The sequence below is a fragment of the Trichosurus vulpecula genome, chromosome 8, assembly GCF_011100635.1.
Source record: "Trichosurus vulpecula isolate mTriVul1 chromosome 8, mTriVul1.pri, whole genome shotgun sequence".
NCBI lineage: Eukaryota > Metazoa > Chordata > Mammalia > Diprotodontia > Phalangeridae > Trichosurus > Trichosurus vulpecula.
The window spans coordinates 181,613,139-181,635,251 of NC_050580.1; the positions used below are offsets into that span (position 1 = coordinate 181,613,139).

The 22,113-nt window shown below is 38.8% G+C and overlaps 1 protein-coding gene across 1 annotated transcript; it reads left to right on the forward strand.

The window, feature by feature from the left end:
- Positions 1–1,496: 1,496 nt before the first annotated feature.
- Positions 1,497–16,654, forward strand: LOC118829718. The gene is made up of 8 exons (XM_036736622.1): positions 1,497–2,381; positions 2,898–3,128; positions 5,925–6,143; positions 7,153–7,180; positions 9,763–11,150; positions 13,795–13,855; positions 15,377–15,904; positions 16,503–16,654. The coding sequence occupies exons 1-8, from the start codon at positions 1,497–1,499 to the stop codon at positions 16,652–16,654; spliced, it is 3,492 nt and encodes a 1,163-aa protein (XP_036592517.1).
- The last annotated feature ends 5,459 nt before the right edge of the window (positions 16,655–22,113 follow it).

Here is a 22,113-nt window from a genome sequence, read left to right on the forward strand (position 1 = left end):
TCCTTTAACATCTTCCCCGTAAACTCTTTCCTTTTCATTCCTTTTAGATCTTCCTTTAGCTTTCCCCTCACCTTTGGGTGAAGCAGCTGCTGCTAGATTGTGGCTTACGAGCTGCCTGGGAGGAATGAGATGGGTAGGAAGCAATTCAGTTTCAGTTTTGAGAAAGTTAAAACTGCTAGAGTAGAAATTTTGGGAAGGAGCTCAATCTTGACTTTAAAGCTCCCAAATTTTCTCCTTACTTATCCTCATCTTCATTTCATCTTAAAAATGTCGAAGCTTGAGCAACTCATCTATATCTATATTTGCTTCTTAAACCCCACCTCCTGGGTTAAAGCCATTGAGTAAGTTTTCAAGGAAATGAAACTGAAATGAAGTTTCATTTGGATAGCTTTTGATAGCTTGGCATTTTGGTTGCTGTCCTGTGTTAAAGCAGAGAAGAGAGTCATTTGGGAGACAGTCGGTAGGAATGTCACAGGAATAGCTACGCTGGGGAAAAGTGACTTTTGGTGAGAAAGAATGATGGAGGCAGTATCACTTTTGCTAGGTGAGTGTGTAGCATAGTTTTTTTAATATTAATTTTTTAAAAATAAAAGTGCTATGGGAAATCTATCTTGCCCTACAAGAAAGTAAGGGGAAAAGGGATGGGGGCGGGGAGTGGGGTGTTAGAAGGGAGGGCAGACTGGGGAAAGGGGCAATCAGATCACATGACATCTTGGGATGGGGGGGAGGGTAGAGATGGGGAGAAAATTTGTAACTCAAAATCTTGTGGAAATGAATGTTCATGAAAAACTAAAAATAAAAATTTTAAAAAGTGCTATGGAACATATGTGACAGACTTTTTGTTTTTTAATCTCTGTTTCCAGATTAATGAATTCCTCCTAGTGAGCTCAAAATCACTGAACCTCCAAAGCTCAGAACCATCTGAGAAATGGTAAGATTATGTGACTGGATATGCTCTACTTCTGGGGCTCTTCTCTTTTTTTAAACTAATTTTTCTTCCCTTTTATTCCTCCAGTCCCACTTCCACAATTGATAGGGGACAACAGAGACACAGAAAGAGAGAAAGAAGCAAGGAAAGACAAATCGAATTTTACCCTGGCCCAGCCCTGCTCCTTTCAGAATGCTAGCTAATAAATTCACCTGAGTATTGTCTCCCACAGGGGTTGCTAATCACACAGCCATTATCAACATCAGGCTGTGATTATTTGTCTTACATGATGTTCTTTTCTGAACTTTTCCAGCAAAGTTGGGGAATCTCATAGGTGGCTTTTGAATTTTGGAGCAGAAGTAAAAAGATTGGATCAAACATGTCTGGATCTGTGACCTGCAATGGATCTCATTTAAGAATGTGCTATGAAAGAGTTTCAGATGATAAAGATCCAAAGGATCCCAGATTCAGCTTGGAAACAGTCAAACCCTCTTGTGATCCTTTCATGAGAGTCTCAGAGAGACAACCACAAAGCTCCTCAGCATGTAACAGGGACAGTAAAGACTGGATGACACTGGATTACCTTCAGAAGTATCCAAGCACAAATGAAACTCTGTATGTGACCCTTGAGGAGTTCCATTTATGGGAGGTCCTACAGAGAACACTGGATTTGTCTTTCTGGAAGGTGAAAGTTGGCTGGCAACTAATCCAGAACTCAGCAATCATTTCTTTTTTTGGACCCCAGAAAGTGGCCTCTAATGCCAAGATTGCCATCAGTAAACTGATGATCCTTCTCAATTCCACTGTGAGAATGAACCCATGGCCTGGCCTGATTCAAGAGCAAAGAAGGATGAGTGGTTTCTTCCAGGTAGGAGATGACCTTAATCTCTGTCTCTGGAAAGGAGAAGCTACCACTTTCCGAGCCTCTGTTACCATGAGCCTTAGCAGTAGGCCACTGGACATACATAACAAGGTCAAAGTAGTGCCCAAGGTAAGGGTGCTGAGGCAGCGTATCCTGAATGAACGAGGTATTCCCCAGGTGCTCCTACAAGTGGTGCTGTTATCCTCCTGGGCTGGGCATAGCTCAGGGAGGCATCAGGCTTCTTTAGATGAAAGCCAGGAACTGACAGCCAGTGCTATCACTTTGGCACTACAAGCTGCTATGAACCAAGAGAAAAGTGCTTCATTGGTGATCCACCCCACAGGTCCAGCAGCCCTAGCAAAGGGGATCACTCTGGGAGTCCGGGAGTTTAAGAGAATTCAGCGCACAGGGAGCAGCCTGAGGAATCTGACAATCACAGTAAATGATAATGACTTTGTAGCTGAGTGTGAGGCAGAATGTTGCAGGTGGTGGCCCCGAAGAAAAGATCACCATGTCCTCCTTCCCTACATCATGAGCTCCTGGGAAGCTGTAATAACCCAAGTGGTGGCTGGAAGCCTCATTAGCCAGAAAGTAAGTGGCCACTATTGAGTTTGGTTCCCCTTAGGTCAATGGTCCAAATGCAGCCTTGGAAAGGGTCCGTGATTGATTGATAAAAAGGATCAATTAGGCAGTGGGGATCTAGGGAAAGCTGAAAGAGCTATGTATAAAGAGAAACCTAAAGAAGGACATTAACAGTTCCTAAATATCCTAAGGGATTCAGAGGATGTAACAACCTATTTTCTATCTCCTTTGAGAATAGAACAAAATAAAATAGGTTAGACACAAGAAGAACAGCAAGTCAGTGAAGACTGTGAGACATAGAACAAGTGACCAAAGAATACTATGGACTTTCTTCAGAACATGAAGGATCCCTGTTTGGGCTAAGGGAAAGAGGAATGGAGGGCTCTGGCAACCTGAAGGCTGAGGGAAAATGGTTTAGAATTCTATTACCTGATGGAAATTTCTTTTTTAAAGGAAGATGTTTGTCTTAATTTTTGTTAGTTATTTTCATTCTTCTTTCATCTTGGGCTTTTCTTTTGTTCACAGACAGATGTGGTCGTTTTCCCTTGGATTCTGGGGCCCCACAATAGGAGTTGGGGCCAGGAGATGCCTACCCAGGTCCAGGCTGCACTGGAGACCATTCTTGATGCTCAGGATCTCCTCCATGGAAACATCGTCACCGTTCCTGCTTCTAGCTTGCCTGGTCTGCATTGCCAGATCCTGTATATCATCTGTCTGGATACAAGACTAGTTCAACAGCAGCTAGAAGTCAGCAAGGTTTGACAAATGTTTGTTTGAACATGGATAAATTAAAAGCCATTCTATTAAACATTTACTATGTGTAAAGCATTATACTAAATGTTGGCAATAGGGGGACAGTCCTCGCTCTTAAGGAATCCAAATTCTAATGGGGGACACTACAATTTAAGAGGTTTCCGCTGCTAGTCAGATGGAAAAGTCCCATAGTCCTTAGGGTACAGGAACAAAGCTGATGGTAATGCATTTTCTTTAATGTCACTTCCACTGATAAAATCCTATCTGTTTCTGATGTTTAGTTATTTTATAATGCCAGAGGCTTTGGAGGTGAGAACTTTCTTTTTGAAATCTTTAGTACTTTCTGGTGTTGAGGCCAGGCTCTAGTAACTGTAAAAGCAGTTGCCAGGTTGCATTTCCAGGATGGTAACATATAGGGACTGGGCTAGAAGCAAAGCTATAGTATGATGTATCCTGCCTCTACTGGGGCTGTTAGGTTTATCTGCCAGTCGGTGGAAATTAGTCAGCAGTTGGTGCTGATGGCAATTGTGAGGAAGATGAACCTTCTCAACAGTGATTGCTCCTTTCCATGATGGCTGTGGAGCTGAGCTGGAAACAGGGCCAGTGGTCTAGGGGTGCTGCCTTTCCCAAGGCTTTTGGGTTTAGGTTGGGGGTTATCTTCTTTGAGGTCTGGGGGAAGGTGAAGATTGAGGTGGCAGTTGAGGTTTGATTTGCCTGGCACATGCCAACTCCTGTCTTTTCCTCAGGGTGTTTTACTATTTTAGCTAGACTGGCTTATCTGTCCCATAGGTCGTAGTTGATTGGTAGTTGGTAGGAGTGGCTCATCCCTTCTCCAGCAGAGTTGCTTTCCTATGGGGAGAAATAGATAATGGCTGAGGGGATTGAGCTGGAAGTAGGACGAGTGGTCTAGGGGCCACTTCTTGATGTCATGAGCTGCTTATAAATTAATCTTTATCAGGCCAATATCATGTTCCCACTTTAAGACCCTTAGTTTTCTGAGGTAAAAGTGGGGACCCTTGGGGTATGATTTCTCTTTCTTGTCTTGCACCTTGGAGAGTATCCTTCAGCTTATCTACCTTCTATAGAAGAGTCAGGTGGGTGGGATCTTACTGGAATGACCTGTCTTAAACTTCCCTTAATGCAGGGTTATTTCCAGGGTCTCTGAAATTGTATAAAATGATGAAGTAACTAATCAAGAAAGATCTTCCCCTCTATCTACTTGTTCCTTCCCTATTGTCTTCAAACATCTTTTCGATTTTTTTTTCCACTTCAATCCTACCAAGCCCTGGAGCTGTAGCCCTTCACCAAACTCCTAGAAAAAGCAGTCTACACTCATTGCTTCCACTTTATCTCAACACCTTGCAGTCTAGTTTCTGACTTCATCACTCAACTGAAACTGCTCTCTCCAAAGTTACCAACAATCCAAAAAACAAAACAAAACTGCAATGCTACCAACAGTCTCTAAATTGTTAAATCTTATGGTCTTTTTCTCAATCACACAGTTTGGGATAGCCAGGAAAAAGAAGCAGAGATAGGATTCTTTCTATGCTTCTAGCGCTTCTGGTGTGTGGAACCCTGGGGAGGCCTGTTTAGCTAGATCATAAAGTGTTTGGAGAAGGGTAATGTGTAAAAAGACTAGAGAATCTTGGTGATATGTCTAGCTTCAGTATGTGTCGGTGGGTCTTGAGCCTCAGTCTTCTTGACTGAGCTTTCTGAGGCTGGCTATCCACTGGCCCATACCACCTTTCAGCTATATTTCCTATTCCGGTTGATTCAAACATATCCAAACATATTGACCCTACTCTGAAAAACTGGTGTAATACTGGGTTCTTTGGGTTTAGGAATCAAAAGGTCTGGCTGGCTTCAAACTATTTGCCAACTGCACAGACATGGGCAAGTTGCAAACTGCTCTAAATCTTAGTTTCCCAGTTTTTAAAATGGAGATAATAAACCCTGAACTATCCTGTTTACCTCACAGGATTATTGTGGGAAGTACTTTGTAACCTGCAAAACACCACCCATATGGGAGCTTCTTTTACTATTTTGAATAATTTTTTTTCTAATAATTAACTAATGAAGTGGTGTCAGTGATAAAAATGGATCAGTCCTACCTGTGGCTCCCTGCTCATTATCAATCTGTTCCTTCTCTTCTGTTCGCTTTGGTCCAGTTCACACCAAGGAAACAGCTTCCCATATACTTGATGTCTGTTGGTATATTTGTCCGTATATTGTTAATTTTTCACATGTGCACATCTTATCTAACTAGATAATAAGCAGATTAGTATCTCCATCAGGCTAGGAATTTTGTCTGTCCTTCTGTGTATCTACCATGGTACCCTACCCATCTTGTAGGTGCATAATATATATATATATATGTATATATATATATATATATATATATATATATGTATATTAATTGAAAGGATAGGGGAACATACAAAAATGTCTTGAACCTTCAGGAGCAGACTAACCTAAGAAGTGCTTTATGGCCCTTTTCTTGACACATATACAAGTCTAGCAACTTTCAACTTTATTTGTCTCCAACCCTCTTTCAAGCCTATCAATCCCTTGTGACTTCATTTTAAGTGTACTGACTCAGGAGGAAAGGAGAGATTGCCAAAATACACCCTGTGTGCTTTATCCTGTTTCTCTTTGCTTTAGTTTCTGTTGCTTCCCACCAAAGAGCAGACATTTTTATGGAGACAGGCTACATATTTGTAATTATGTGTGCATTGTAATTATAATTGTTGTAATTATATTTATAATTATTTTAGTTATCATGATTGTTATGTATTTCAGCAGGTCATTCACCAGGTGGTCTGGAGCTGCTTGAACAATTTCCTTGGCTCTTTTCTGGAATCTATCTCCTTTCCCATGTTAGACCTGGAGACTCCTGGGAATTCGAACTCCTTGCACATTATGTTGGAAGAAATCAATTACTTCTTAAAACAAAAACCGAACACGTGGATGAAACTAGTACAGATAATTCAGCCCCTAAGAGTAGCTACTCCTCAGAAGGTAAAGTTTCAGTGAATCCAACATCAACCATCATGGATAGAGGTACCTTAGAAAAAAGTATGAATCTTCTCACTTGCCTTCCTGGCTCTTGTATGTTTCTGATAACCACCACTGCTCTGATCTTCACATACTCAGCTGCTTACTGCCTAGAGCCCCAGCATTTCATTGTCATACTCTGGTTTTTGTTCCCTGAATTGGTCCCCTTGCTCTAAAGCTATGCCTCCTTCTATGCTATCAAACTTTCATTTCCCCAAAGGCAACTACTCTCATTTAGCTCTCTAGAGTGATTCAAACTATTAAAATAAATTCACAGCGAAGTGGAGGCACCTGACTGCCTAGATCAGGGGTGGAGAACCTGTGGCCTCAAGTGCAACCCTTTGACTGAATCCAGACTTCCCAGAACAAATCCCCTTAATAAAAGGATTTGTTCTGTAAAACTTGGACTCGGTCAAAAGGCTGCACCCAAAGACCTAGAAGGCCACATGTGGCCTCAAGGCTGCAGATTCCCCACTCCTGGCTGGATTAATGTATTACTTCTCTTTGGCAGATTTGCATTTTAATAGAAAAACTAATTGATCCAAATGAATAGATCTCTCATGGTGAAATCTAAGCAAGATATTTTGGGGACAGATGGTTTTCTTCTCTCAAATTATAGTAGGTTGCTGATTGGAGGTGGGCCAGAGACAGCTGAGTCTTCCCCCACAGAAACAACAATAAAGTGAAAGTCAATGACATTAGATGGACAGATTTGTCACCTGTTCAGATTTCTGATTTGTAATTATAGGTCTAATGCCCAGATGCTTTCAAGGACTAATATGAGAACATATAGGCTGTTTAGTTCTTTAGAGATAGAGTATTAACACAGCCAAATCCAGAGACTCTTAGACCCTTCTAGAAAAGATGTACAAAGTTGCAGTACTTCAATGTTTATAAGTGGCATGGTTTCTTTTGTTTGCTTGATCTTGATGTGTTTTAAATATGTCAGGTTTCTTCCATTTTTCCCTTTCAGGTGACTGAAGATTTCAGGACCCCTCTTGGTAAGTACGCTGTCTGGGAATATCATAGAGCTGACATTACTCAGCTTTCCAGAGAGTTCAAGCATCTTCTCATTTGTAAACATTTCCATCCTTCAAAGTTTTCATCTAATCTAACATGTTTCTCGATGTAGTCATTCATAGCCTACTTCCTCACATTCCAAAGGCCATTAGGTTAAAGGACGTATAATCTGTGTACCTGTTGCAGTAATGGTATACTTCATGCTTTATTTCCCAACTCCTACCTTTGCCCCAGCCAATCAGGAAGACAACAGAAAGAAGAGATAGAATGAATTCAAAGTGTTTTATATTAACCCCATAGTTGATGTGCTATTTAATAACTGACATTACTGCGGTTAGTATTGACTCTACTGCTTAACCCTGATAGGTTTTTCAGGTATTTTAGAGTCTCAGTCCTAAGAAAACTACAGAAGAACTCATCATTTAATCAGTCAATAAATGCTGCCCACCTCCTGTACATCTAGTTCTGTGGGAGAAGAAATAAAAGTATAAAACCCCCCTGCTCTCAAGGAGTTTACAATTTAAGTGAGGTAGCAAGACTAATGTGATACAATTAGCAGTATGGCATATAAGAATTACATATGTCTACCCTCCACGGAGGTCTTCCTCCAGTACCTGGGTTCTCAAAGGCTATGATAGTAAAGCATACAAACTAGCAGGTCTACCTAAGCTGGAAGGGCTCAGGGACTGAATGTATGCCAGTACTATAGAGACCAACCTCACTAAGTTTGGAGATGAGCCCATCAACAGACTGGTGGCAGAGTGATGATTTTTATGATTGAGGTGTCTCTTAAAGATACTCTATGAAAATGATGGTGAGGCTATGATCTGTGCTGATGGAGGCATTGATAAAATTATAGATCATTAAACTATTTAATGGTCTGTGTGTAGGTATATAATGAGAGAGAGAGAGAGGGAGGGAGGGGGAGGGGGAGAGAGAGAGAAAAAAGGAGAGAATATTATGAACATTTTATATATGCGCACATACTTCTATAGTCAAACATGAATTTTCTATGTGGGAGGAAGCATGGAGAACTAAACTGAGATCTTGCCTCAGCTCCAGGAACACCTGAGTTCAAGTCCCACCTTTGACACATACTGACTGTAACCTTGGGCAAATCACTTATCCTCTCAGTGCTCTAAGCAACTTCTAAGAGTATAAATTGCAGAGAATGTGATCACTAGCATTGACAATGGGAGTTTGCTCATCTGGGTATGCCAAGGAAATCACAAATACAAAGGAAAATAAATGCTTGTTAATTAGAAACAATAAAATTAAATAAAAAGAAAAAGGAGAAATAAGAGGTCTAGCCCCTATCCTGTATGTACAAATACACATATAAACAAATAAATGTGTATATATGTAAACACACATATATTCATTAATGTATAACATAAAATTAAATGCTAAGGGTATGGTATAGATAATAAGTGCTGTTCAGAGATCACTGAGGGTTGGATGGAAGAAATGATATTTGATCTGAGTCTTGATAAGGTAAAATTTGAGCAAGCAAGGAAGTAGTTGATAAGACATTTTAGAGTAATGGAGAGGTATAAACAAAGGGCCTTGAACGTTGTCATGGTGTCTTCGTATGATAGGGAGATGCTCTTGATGATAAACGTTGATTCATGTTGGGAAGTAGTGGAAGAAAAGATTGGATGTTAAAATAGGGGCCAGAAAATGGAGATCTTTAAAAAGTCTTCAGGTACATTTGGCACAGATACAAAAATACAGCTTTGGAAGCCATTTGCAAAGAGGTGGTTATTGAAGACAATTGCAGTAGATGAAAGCTCAGAGGAAAGAAGCATTTAAAAAGAAGTATATTAAAAACAGAAGACTATGGGCAGAGACTTGAGGAGGACCCACATTTAGGGTTCATAATAAGGAAGACGTATGAGGAAAAAAGAGAGGCAGAGAAAAGGGGAATAGATTACTACCAACAAAAGAGGAGGCTCAGGAGAGTACAGTGTCATAGAAACCAAGAGTATCAACAGTATCAAAGAGAAGGGAGGTATCCATAGAATCATAGATTTTTGAGGTGCAACACACTGCAAGAGATCATCAAGTCTAACTATCTAGATTTACTAACAACAGCTAACTTTACATAGCACTTTAAAATGCTTTATAAAGTATTTTATAAAACATTTTAAAGTGCTTCACCCATATTATTTAATCTTCAGAGAACCCTATTAAGCAGGGAAGGGAATAAGTATTTATAAAATACTCATTATGTGCCAGGTGCTCTGCTAAGTGCTTTACAATATTATTTCATTTCAGGTGAGATAGTATTAAGTGTTATATTATCCCCATTTTGCAAATGGGTACAGTGAGACTGAGAAAAGTTAAGCAATTTGCTCGGGACCACATAGCTAGTAAGTATCTGAAGCAGGATTTGAACAAAGTTTGTTAAGGTTCTAAATCTAACTCTCTCCTCCATGCCGCCTAGCTCTGTGACTACAAATCCACTAACCTATCTGCAAAATATTGTAAATGAGGAAGATGAGGACTGAGAAAAGATTTTTAATTATACCCTATTGGTCAACCCTGTTCTCCTTTCTTCTAGAAGCCATCTGTCTTTGTCAGAAAGAGGACCGAGCTTTCATCCAGTACCTTAATGACTCCCCAGCTGTCTTCCAAGAGTTTGAAGATGATTTAAGGAAGACAGGCTGTGTTTTCCAAACTTGTGTCTCTTTGGGAGTGCTTAAATTTATAGCAAAAGGAGAACACTTAGATCCATCTAGCTGGGAGGAAGCTGTGGAAGATGCTTTTCAGAAAAATAAGAAGAAATATGCTGTTCACTATGAATCCAACTCAGATATTCTAAATGTTCTGAAGAAGCAACAATCACTAGTGAAGTCTTTTACAACCATACGAGAATATGAAGGCCCTTGCTTTGTAGGGCCAACTCAGGAAGTGAAGATGTTTATACAACATGTTCAGGAAATGGTTTTCAATGAAAAGCCAGTGTGTGTGGAACATCCCATTCTCCATCTGCCTAGATATATGGTGGTCAAAAACACAATAAGCAAGTTATACCTTCTTCCTCACTCTCCGGTGACTATAGCAATGGCAGAAGATCCTTTAGGTATGATCACTTTTCAGGGACCCCGACAGGATGTGCTTGAGGTGGAGAGGCAGTTTTATAGTCTGCTGAGTGGTTTTAAGGACTGGCCAGTCTCACTATCTCCATTTCAAGTGCGATTTATCCAGAACCTCCAGGAAGAACTCTTTAATGAGAATTTTTTCCTTGCTCGAGATATTTTGGCAGTGCTGAGCACTTCTGATGGAGTTGTGATTTGGGGGCTTGACTTTGGAGAACTGGTACAAGCAGAAGAATTACTGAAGACCCTGGTATACGAAAGGAAGATTGATATAGGGGAAGATGTCCAGTGGGAAGCCAATGACCAGGAATGGGAAGCTCTACTTAAAGCACTAAGTAGTCAGAAGAAAGTCACTTTTTATAGTGTCAAATCACAACAAGATATCTTGACTTCAGTGGTCATAGTGGGCAGTAGGGCTGAAGTAAATGAGGCAGAGATCAATATTAGGGAATATTTGATGAGTTATTCAATAACTGAAGACAGAGTTATTTCCCCCCGACCTGAGCTGGCTGAAGCCAGAGAAAACCTACTTCGGATAGTGAATTGGGGAGACTTAAAGGTGAATATTTGCATTCAGACCAACCATTCTACTTTAACCTTGAAATTAAGAGGACTTAGAAGACATGTAAACGAGGCCAGAGTTGTTGTTCAGACTGATCTAGATTCATTGACTGTGAGAAGCATTCCCATAAGGCACAGAGGAGTACAGCAATATCTTTTGGGGACTGGAGCTACAGTTCTTGTCACATTTGCTGAAGGACTCCAATGTTTGGTGAAGATGCAAATGCCAGAGGAAATTACAAATGCTTTGTTCTCTGAGGTCTCAACCTATAGGGAGGAGAGTGAATGGGTAAGAGTCATCATTTCTTGATAAAATTACAGAACTGAAAGGGAACTTGAGGAGTCTTTTTCTCCCTTTATTCTAAGACCTAGAAAAATGCCTCTTCTATTCTCAGAGGACTTTAGAGTTGTGACCCAGCCTTCCTTAAGCTCTTTTTGATGTTCACCCATTCATTAAACGTTTATTAAGTGCATAGTAAATATAACACTGTGCTGAATGATGGAGAAAGTTCACATTTGGTCCCTTCCCTCAAGGAGTTTATAATCTAGTAAGATGTATACATGTGCATGCATATCTCTGAGATATTGCAGGTTCAGTTCCAAACCACTGCAATAAAGTAAATATCCCAATAAAGTAAGTCACATGAATTTTTTGGTTTCCCTGTGCATATAAAAGTTATGTCTATACTGTACTCTAGTCTATTAAGTGTGCAATAGTATTATGTCTAGAAAAATGTATACACCTTAATTTAAAAATATTTTATGCTAAAATAAATGTTAACCATCATCCAGGCCTTTAGTGAGGTAAAATCTTTTTGCTGGTGGAGGGTCTTACCTCAGTGTTGATGGCTGCCGACTGATCAGGGTGGTGGCTGCTGGAGGTTATGATGGCTTTGGCAATCTCTTAAAATGAGACAACAATGAAATTTGTCACATTGATTGACTCTTCCTTTTTACTAGAACACTTCTAGGCCATTGTAGGATTATTAATGGTCCTAATTTCAATATTGTTGTATCTCAAGGAATAGGGAGGCTAAAAGAGAGGTAAAGAGACAGAGAACAACCAGTCAATGGAGTAGTCAGAACATACACAACATTTATTGGTTAAGTTTGCCCCTCTTATATGGGCATAATTTGTGGCACCCCAAAACAATACAATAGTAACATCAAAGATCACTGATCAACATAATAGATATAATAATAATGAAAAAGTTTGAAATATTGTGAGGATTACCAAAATGTGACAATGAGACATGATATGAGCACGTATTGTTGGAAAAGTGGCTTTGCTAGACTTGCAGGGTTGCTACAGATGTTCAATTTGTATAAAATGCAATATCTACAAAGCACAATAAAGGGAAGCATAATAAAACAAGATACGACCCTATACAAATAAATATTACATAAATGTTGGTGTTTAATAACTTTTAATATTGAAGTATTGGGAAGCAAGTTAGAGTAGATGATTTCTAAATTTGCTTTTAATTCTAAGATTCTATGACCAAGTCCTACATTATTCCAGAATGCCCTGGATTTTGAGTTCTTGTGCCACTTGCCAACATAACTGGGAGACAACCCTCACTGACCCATTTTAGCTCTCATTGGCTTTTGCAATCTTCCTTTTTTTTCCTTTAGCTTTTCTCATCTGACCTTGGATGAATTTTCTCATGTTTGAGGATAGTTTCTATGAATCGATCTATATCCATCACTCATTTCGTAAGGTCCATTTGCAACACCCCTTGATTTCTATATTAATCTGAAACATGGTCACTATAAAAATATTCTTCCTGATGTCTAACCACTATCTCTCTTGTGCTATTTTTGGTCCATTTATTTTTACTTTTTTTTTTACTAAACACTGACTGGTATCTTATGTATAATAATTCTTTGCATATTTGGATGCCATTTAGTGGTTCCACCAGACTAGTCCAGAATCTCAAGGCATGCAGACAGAGTCTCATATTCAGCTGACTAACAAAAGGATTTATTTTAGTATATTTTAAATCCTGCTACATTATTAAAGTTATTGTTTAAAACAATTTTTAAAATTTGAATCACTGAGGTTCTTTAAATAGACAATCATATCATTTTGCCACCATAGATAATTTTGCTTCCTCTTTGTTTATTCCCATGATTTTATTTTCTTGTCTAACTACAGTAGCTAGCATTTCTAGCTCTATATCAAATAAGAGTGGAAACACTGGACACCTTTGCCTCACCCTTGATCTTACTGGGAAGTATTCTAGTTTTTCTCCAATTACATTTTAAATAGATATATTTGACCATGATAATTGACAATTTACAAAACAATTTAGTGGATAGTGTCCTGGGCTTCAATCTTGGTTCTGGTTCCTGGAAGCAAAGCAGCAAGTGAAATAATCTGGGGTCACCAACCCTTTCCAAAATTGTGAAGGCTGATTCTGGATGTTACGGTAGTTAGGATGAATAATGCTTTTAAAATGCTGGGTAGACTGGGGAAGCAGGACTCTACAGATAAACCAATCTGGGGTAAGCAGAACCTAACCACCTCTGAACACATTAATTATCACCAAATAGGGATAAACACAGGAGTTAGTAGCACTTAAGGATTATTCCTCATGGATTCATCAGTAATTCAATCAGTAATTTTGTGTCCCTATTCTCCGTCTTCCCTCCTGGGGGAAGGATCCCAACCTAACTAGACTGCATCAATGGTCAAATGTCAGTACACCCTTCAAGGCTTTCCCTTGATTTCTTCATCTTTTAGTCCACTTAGCTGTTTGTTTTTTAGATTAGAAAAAAAAAACTTTCTAAATGAGAAGTGGAAGAATAGTTTATAAGCTTCTGAAACTCAGCATCATATAGAGTAGTTAAAAGAAAGATCTTCTCAGAGTCTTCTGGGGAATGTCATGTTTTGCTAATATACTTAGTAGGTTTCTTTTTCTTTCTCTTAGACATCTGTCCATGAGCTCCTGAAGGTTCTCAGAAGATACAGAAATGAACATTTTACTCTTGGTAAGGCTAAGAAGATGTTGTCCTGTTCTCTGGGATCCCTGCTAAATAGCTGAATTATTTTTCTTTCATCTCCAGATGAGTGGGAATTTGGGGGCATTATCCCATTTAGAGATATTTGTGCTCCAGCTAGAAGTATCCTCTTCCCAGTTACTGTCAAAATGGCAATGGAGACACTAAGCAGCAATCTAAAGATAGTATAGTACCTATGGTTGCTCAGCATTTTCAGAGCAATGGTACACATTATTTTTTGAATACTGCTCTGTGCCTTCTTTTAGTGTGGAATCTGTAGAGGGGACCAATGTGTAGAAGGAGAAGGGGGAGAAAGAAGAGGAGGATCAGTGTTACTAGTTGGCTGAGCTATCAATCAGCATCAAGCCAGTCTGATGTAACAACCAGTTAAGGAAGAGAATAGGCATTCATATAGTGTTTCCTATGGGCCAAGCACTGTGCTAAGTGCTTTTATAAATATTACTTCATTTGCTCCAATAACCCTGCAAGGTAAGAGCTATTATTATCCCCATTTTATAATTGAGGAAACTGAGGCAAACAGAAGTTAACTGAGTTGCCCAGGGTTACACATGTAGTATCTGAAGTTGGATTTGAATTCTGGTTTTCCCAAATCCAGGGCCTGCAGTCTATCTACTGTATCACTGGCTGCCTCTAATGAAATCACTAATGCCAGCCATACACTGATTGAAGCTCAGTCAGCTAGTGATATTGGTGAAAAGAGATAGGAAGTAGTAATTTCCTCTAAATTAAACTTCATACTTTTAATCATTGTAGGTTAGATTTGTAAAAGATCTTAGATATTATAGTTCAACTCCTTCTTCCTCAGCCCATTCCCAGGGTTTGATGAGCATACGGAAATTCATGCATATAACAATTCTATATGTAAAATTTTCTGTATGTAATAAGTTTCTGAAAAAATGGAAATTCCATCTTGTCAATCTTAAAAGTTAAAAAAATCCTGACTCTTGTCATTCCTCCACAGTTTGTTCATATATATTTATTTATATATTGTATATTTTATATTCATTTAATTTTTTTAAAATAGTAGTTAAAAGTTGGAGAGTTCCGCAAGTCATCGTCTTGGGTCCGCAAGCCAAGTGGGTTGCCATTAGCAGTACTAAGCAATACCTATGGGTACTATTAGAAGGTCAATATATGAAGAGAAGAAGAGAGAGAGCTCAATCTAGTCTTTTAACTCTCCTTTGCAGACATGTTTCTGATATATAAGCTTAGCCCTTTGCTAGATTTCTAGTACAATTCATTATTTTCCTGATATCAGTTAAATTAGAAAATAGTTATTCCCATTTTCCACATGCTAATCCTTCAGAAACTGAAGGGAATTACTCAGCCTTTTTCAGAATAAGTAATTTCAATTCTTCTGACCTTTCCTTATACATCCCATTATTCTAGACCCTTCATAGGCAGCATGGGGTCAGAATGGGTCAGCTTTTGCTTCCTTTTCAAGAATCTGGGGTATTTGACTCATTATGAATCTCTTCTCTCTGTTCTCAGGTGACCCTCCACTAGGACTGGTTCAGGTATTGGGTAGGGAGGTGAATTTAGCCAAATTTCAGGAAGCTTTTGAGGACTTTATGAATGGGTATTACAGTGAAACATTCAACAGTGATAAAATATTAACTTTCAGTGAAGACTGTCTTCAAGGGGTCTTGGATCAGGGGTACTATTTCCCTCTCAACCTGCATCATCATGGGAATCTCTTAAAGATCCAGGGTTTCCAGGAAGATGTGAAGAAAGCTGCCACTGCTGTCCAAAATCTCATCCAGGAAGCTCAAGACACAGATAGAGCAGCAGAAGCCCTGAAATCAGTGGTTCAGTGGCAGTATGACATCGGGAACACTGGTCTTTCCCCATTCGACAAAATCACAAACCTAAAGCTGGAAGCAGCATATAGGAAGGAAGAAGAGAACATTGAAATCATCTTGGATTCTAGAAGAACCCAGGTCAACTTGAAGAAGAGGGAAGGTTTGGTGCCAGACACAGGGACAATCTTTAAAATAAAGCGGGAAATCTGCATATGGGGTGAGTTCTCCCTTCCCTTCAATTTTCATTTCTCACTCAATCTGGGTTTACTTGACTTTATCCCTTTCTTTAAGTTCTCATTCCTTCCCAGATCATCCTCAATAATTTCTCTTAAATAGGAGTGAGAGAGGTGATCATTGACATAGGTTGTTAATATGAATCCTGGATGATGTTTATGGAATTTCACAAGTTGGAAATTTGAGGTGGTAGTTGTTACTTTGTCTTGCACTATTTTTTTCCACTGGGATGCTCTATCTAGTCAGTTTCCTAATTGCTGATAATGGGGGAAACATAAATATTCGAAATGCACTGATTATCCAAAAAGCCCTTTTGCCAATCATTCTAACCTCTTTGTTTTATTTTTACTAATACGTTGTATTTGAACACTTCCCCTGAAATACCTAAATAACACTACCCGCAGGATGTTCTCTGAAACGTTAAGTAAAACTGTAACTAATAACACCATAGATCTCTATATTTGTAGTTTACCAAGTGAAAAATGAAAAAAGAAAAAAAATAAAGCATCCCAATGTAAGAAGTAGGAAAGCTCACAGATTTCACTTAAGATTCTAAAGATACTTCCAACTTTTTGCAATAGAGATGAGCATCCCTCAACATTGGGAACCAATGAATCATGGCCCAGTGAAGATTGTGAAACTCCCATCAAATCTGGAGGAGTACCAGAGAGTAGCCAGGAGGTTCAAGTGCTCCATGAATAGGAGTACCATCCTTAAGGTGAATTATGTTTAATGAATAGGCAATTATGCTCATTAACTCAACATACAAGGAAACACTGTTGAACATAACATTATTACAATCTTGTAGACATGTTATAAAGAACACTAACCCTAAAAACATTCTTTATTGTATGCTTCACATCTATTATTATCTCCCCTTTCTCTTTTCTCCACTACTTTCTTTCTCCTAAGCTAGTTTTGAGTAACTTTAAGACAATATATCTGGGTTTAGACTGTAGCTGGAAGGGGTCTCAGACATCATCTAATCTAAACACTTTATTTTACAAATGGAGAAACTGAGGCCTTGAGAGCAGAAGCAACTTGCCCAGCATCACATAGCTAATAGAGCCAGGTCTAGAACTCAGGTCTTCTGACTCCCAGTCCAATGCCTACTGTTTCCACTATACCATATTCATATGTGAAGTAACCAAAAGTTAGAAAAAAGGACAATGTGAAATCTAACCTCCCATTCCCAATCTTTCATTTCACAAGCTTCCAAAGATAATCACTTTTGAAGGAAAGAGAGATGCTAGAGTTTTCTAGCTCTAGGAAAAAATATGCAAACTTTTAGTGTTCTACATTGGGAGTTACTTGCTCATTCAATGAAATCTCATTTGGAAATGTGGGTGTTATGAAAACAAAATATACCTAGAAAATATATTAATCCCATTTGAGTAATACCCAAGGCTCTCTCTCTCTCTCTCTCTCTTTGATTTTGTTATTTAGATAGAAAGAATACAAAACCCATACCTCTGGACCTCTTACATTTACAAGCGGAATTGGATGGAGAAAAAGAATCCCCCAGGAGTACAGAATGAGCAGTTCCTCTTCCACGGAACACCAGCAAAGAACTGCTCATCCATCATTGAAAATGGGTTAAAAAGCACCTGTAGGCAAAGTGAGTATGCCACAATTGAGAGAGGTTAGGGCTTAATGCTACCGAAATGGCTGAAATTCAGGCTTATTTTTCCTGAGCTCTGGGTTGATTTGATCACACTTGTCCCCTGGTAGTTTAGGTTTGATAGAACAAAATGAAATACTTGTAGGTCGTTCAAAGGAGATTTATTTAGCCATAATGTATATACATGTGTGTATATATATATATATGTATACACACACACATATGGATAATAAGGATAGGCACTGAGGATCTCTCTAGTCGATTCAGCTAAGCAAGTTTCCCTTGTCTGAGTTACCCCTTGTGATCCACCAGGTAAGCATCAGGTCACCAAGAGCTCTTCACGTTTGCTTTGTACTCAGCAACCAGGAAGTTCGTCAATAGCCCAACCCTTTAATTCCCCATGCCAACCAAGTCTTGAAGATGATCTCAATACCTTTTAAGGAAAAACTATCCTAGATCACATCATGATAGGAGTTAGGCTATTGTTCCTACCACAACCTGTATTCACCTGTCCCAAGGAATGTTTAGCTTATCCATTGTTTTATATCCAAGATTTAGTAACAAGTTCTTATTTTTATAGATGGGTTGTATGGCAAAGGGATCTACTTTGCAGTGGATGCTCACATGTCCTCCCAATATTGTGGAAAAGGCCACCAAGGATCCAAGCTTATGTTCCAGGTCCGTGTCCTTACTGGAGAGTACTCTAAAGGTTATGAAACAATAGTATTACCTCCAGAAAAGCCAGGAGGAGGGAGATATGATAGTTTGGTTGACTCAGTGGGTATGCCAAGAATATTTGTAACCTTTTTTGATGACCACTCATACCCAGAGTATTTAATCACATTCCATTGATCTGGTACAATTTTATCCAGGCCCTTCGAGTACATCTCTAAAAAAGGTCCTTCAGTGTAGCTGTGGCTTCAAGTGAGTATAAATTAAAACAGGAAAACAGAAGTTCTAGTGTCCAAGACTATGCATCTGGCAATTTTGATTTGTTTTATCTGTTGTAGTGCTGGTCCAAACTATGTTATGTTCTAGCACAATATAAATTGGACATAATCACAAGCCAAAGTACCACCAAAAGTTAGACTCGGTCTAAAGCAAGGATGGGGAACCTGTGGCCTTGAGACCACATGTGGCCCTCTAGGTCCTCAAGTGTGACCCTTTGAATTCAAACTTCACAGAACAAATCCCCTTAATAAAAGGATTTGTTCTGTAAAACTTGGACTTAGTCAAAGGGCTGTACTTAAGAATCTAGAGGACTACATGTGGCCTCGAGGCTGCAGGTCCCTCACCCCTGGTCTAAATGATGTTAAGCTGTTACAAGGGTATTTTCTCAGTCCTCATCCTTCCTGACTTCTTATCAGCTTTTGACATTGTTCAAATGTCCCCTCTCCCCCTTGTCCTAGATGATCTTTTCTCTCCTAGCTCCCATGATATTTATCTCGTTGGTTCTCCTCTTGTCATATCACACCTTCTTGTTCTTCTCTGGTAGCTCTTTGTCTGTCTTCTTCTCCCTCGGTGTAGATGTCTTCCAAAGCTGTCCTGGGCCCCCTTCTCTTTTTGTCCGCTCTCAGTAAGCTCATGAGTTACAAAGGGTCAAATACTGACTCTATATAGATAATGTCCAAATCTACATAGCTAGCCTTAATTACTCTTTGGAATTCTAGCCCCATACTAATTGCCTCCTGGGATGTCCTTAAGACACCTCAAACTCTACATGTCCAAAAGAGGATTCATTTTCTTCCCCATTAATCTCACAAATTCCACATTTTATATTGGGTATGCCACCAGTCTTCCAGTCACTCAGCTTTAAAACCTAGGAGACATCTTTGATTCTTCCTGCCCAAAAGTTACCAACGATTTCTTAATTGCCAAAAGTAATGGTCATTTCTCAGTCTGTCTTGAATCTGTCTTTTATCTGTCTTGAACTCTTTAGTTTCTGACATGGTTGATAACCCTTTTCTCCTGGATGCTCTCTCTTCTCGAGGTTTCTGTGACACTACTCTTTCCTAGTTCTCCTGCAACCTGACAGTCTCCTTTGCTGGACCTTCATTGAGTCCACATACACTAATGGTCTGTCTCTGGCCCTCCTTTATTGTCTCTCACCAATTGCCTATTGGGTATGTCAAACTGGACATTCCATAGACATCTTAAATTCAGCATGTACACAACAGAACTCATTATCTTTTCCCCCAGATCTCCCCTCGACCCAACTTCTCTAGTTCTATTGAGGACAACAGTCTCCTTGGTCCCACCTAGACACAGCTCTGGTGTCATCCTTGACTCCTCACACACTCACCCCACATATCTAATTTGTTGACAACTCTTGTTATTTCTACCTTCACATCTCTAGTGCATCCCCTTTTCTCCACTCACACAGTTGCTTTCCTACAGCAGGCCCTTGGCACCTCACACCTGCCCTATTGCGATAGCCTTCTGGTTGTTCTCCTTGCCTTAATTCTTTATCCACACCAGTCTGTTTTCCACTAATCTGCCAAAGTGAATTTCCTAAAGCACATCCTTTCTATTCAATAAATCCCAATTGCTCCCTATTACATCCAGGATCAAATGTAAAATCCTCTTTTTGGCTTTTGAAACCTTTCACAACCTGGCCCATACTTCCATGAACTCTAGGATCAATGTTAGTGGCCTTCTTACCATTCCTTGTACAGGACACTCCTCCTGACTCTGTGCCTTTTCATTGGTCATCCCTCATGCCTAGAATGCTCTCTGTCCTCGCATCCCCCTCCCACCTTCCCTAGCTTCCTTCAAGACTCAACTCAAATCTCATTTTCTTTTGAAAGGCCTTTTTCCATTCATTACCATTCCCTCCTTTCCTCCTTCCTCCAGCCCTTAACAGACACTAGTGTATCCCTTCTGGGTTTACCTTTCATTTTCACTGATTATAACTTCTATATATAATTGTTTTTAACATGTAATCCACCATCATTGGAATGTGAACGCCTTGAGAGCAAGGACTGTAGCTTTTCTTTTCTTTGTATCCCCAGCATTTAGCACAGTGTCTGGCAGACAGTGCTTAATAATGCTTATCGACCAACTGACTTTTCATCATAATCCATCAGTTGCCAAGTCTTGTTTTTCTATCTACCCAGCACCTCTCTTATTCATCCCTGTTTTGCTACTTATAAAGCCACTATCTTACTTCAGGCTGTTATTTCAGTTTTCCCAAACTATTGCAACAGATTTCTAATTGATTTTTTCTAATCTCTCCCCTCTCAAACCCATCTGATACACAACTACCAAAGTCATTTTCCTAAAGCATAGGCATAACTATAGCTAGTCTCTTGCTCAGAAGTCTTCAATGCTTTCTACTATCTTCATTATTTTTATTAGATGATCTGTTATACTCTTACTATTAGTAACACATTTTATTTAATCTGACTGGCTTTGCAATCACTTAAACAAATTTTATTGCATTCTTTCAATGTCTCGATACATTCCATTTACATGTCTTTCTTAATTGCATCATAATATTTGTTCAAACATTCCTCCATTGTTGGATATTGCTGCCAGTTTTTTTCAGTTACAAATAATTTTGTTATGGAAATCTAAGAATCATTAAGGTGAAAAAAATTTCTTAGTATAACCCCAACAAGGAAAACATTGGCTCAAAGGCTTATGTTTTTTAACTTTTACCACATCCCACCCTCTTCTACTGCCCCAATGCTACTAGCAATGCCTGAGTGTGCCTGTTAAAACACAGCTGCACCAGCATTGCTGTTTTTAGTTAAAATTTTAATGATTTATTTCTGTTACACTTGTGGTTCAGTGCTCTTTAGTTACATATGAAGATGACTTATGGGATATTAATCATCCACAAAAGAGTTTACTTAGCTAAGTGTATCAGAAACCAAATTCTTGATAATTTTATAACTTTTATTCATGTTATAATTCCAGTTTTATTGAATTATCATCTGTCTTCATTGCTATACAGTCTACATAATTTTTGCCTCTTAAAAGTTTTGCAGAGCTTCTGAATAGTTTGATCCTTTGTGACAAATTTTTGCTAGCATTCCATGTGTACTTGAAAAGAATATATATTATAGACACATATTCTTTTCCATTTTTTCTCCACACATCCATATTTCTATATCCATACATACATCCCCCAAGTCATAATTACAATTAGTCATGTGCAAAGCACATTATTATTTTTGTTATGTATTTGTTACTCAGTTCATTTAGAATTCTTCCTCTGCAATTTGTAGGGGTTTCTTTAGTTATTATTTTTGCTTTTAAATTCTTCCAGTTTTGTTTTTGAAATAGTTTAAAAATTTTTTTCATTAAATACAATCTTATTTCCAAAGCATGTGATTTGGGATTGCAATCCTATTTCTAAAATGCTTTTGTGTATTTTTCGTTCAATATTAGCACTTTCCTTTGTATTTTTTGAAATCACTTGTTACTTTAATTCTAAGTTTTAAATATATAATCTCATGCTAGGTTTCACATGTACATTCCTCTTTCTCTTCTTCTTGGTATATGGAAGTGCCTGTGTTTGTTGATGTTTGCCAAACTAAGAATTGCCAAAAAATTATTTTTTAAAA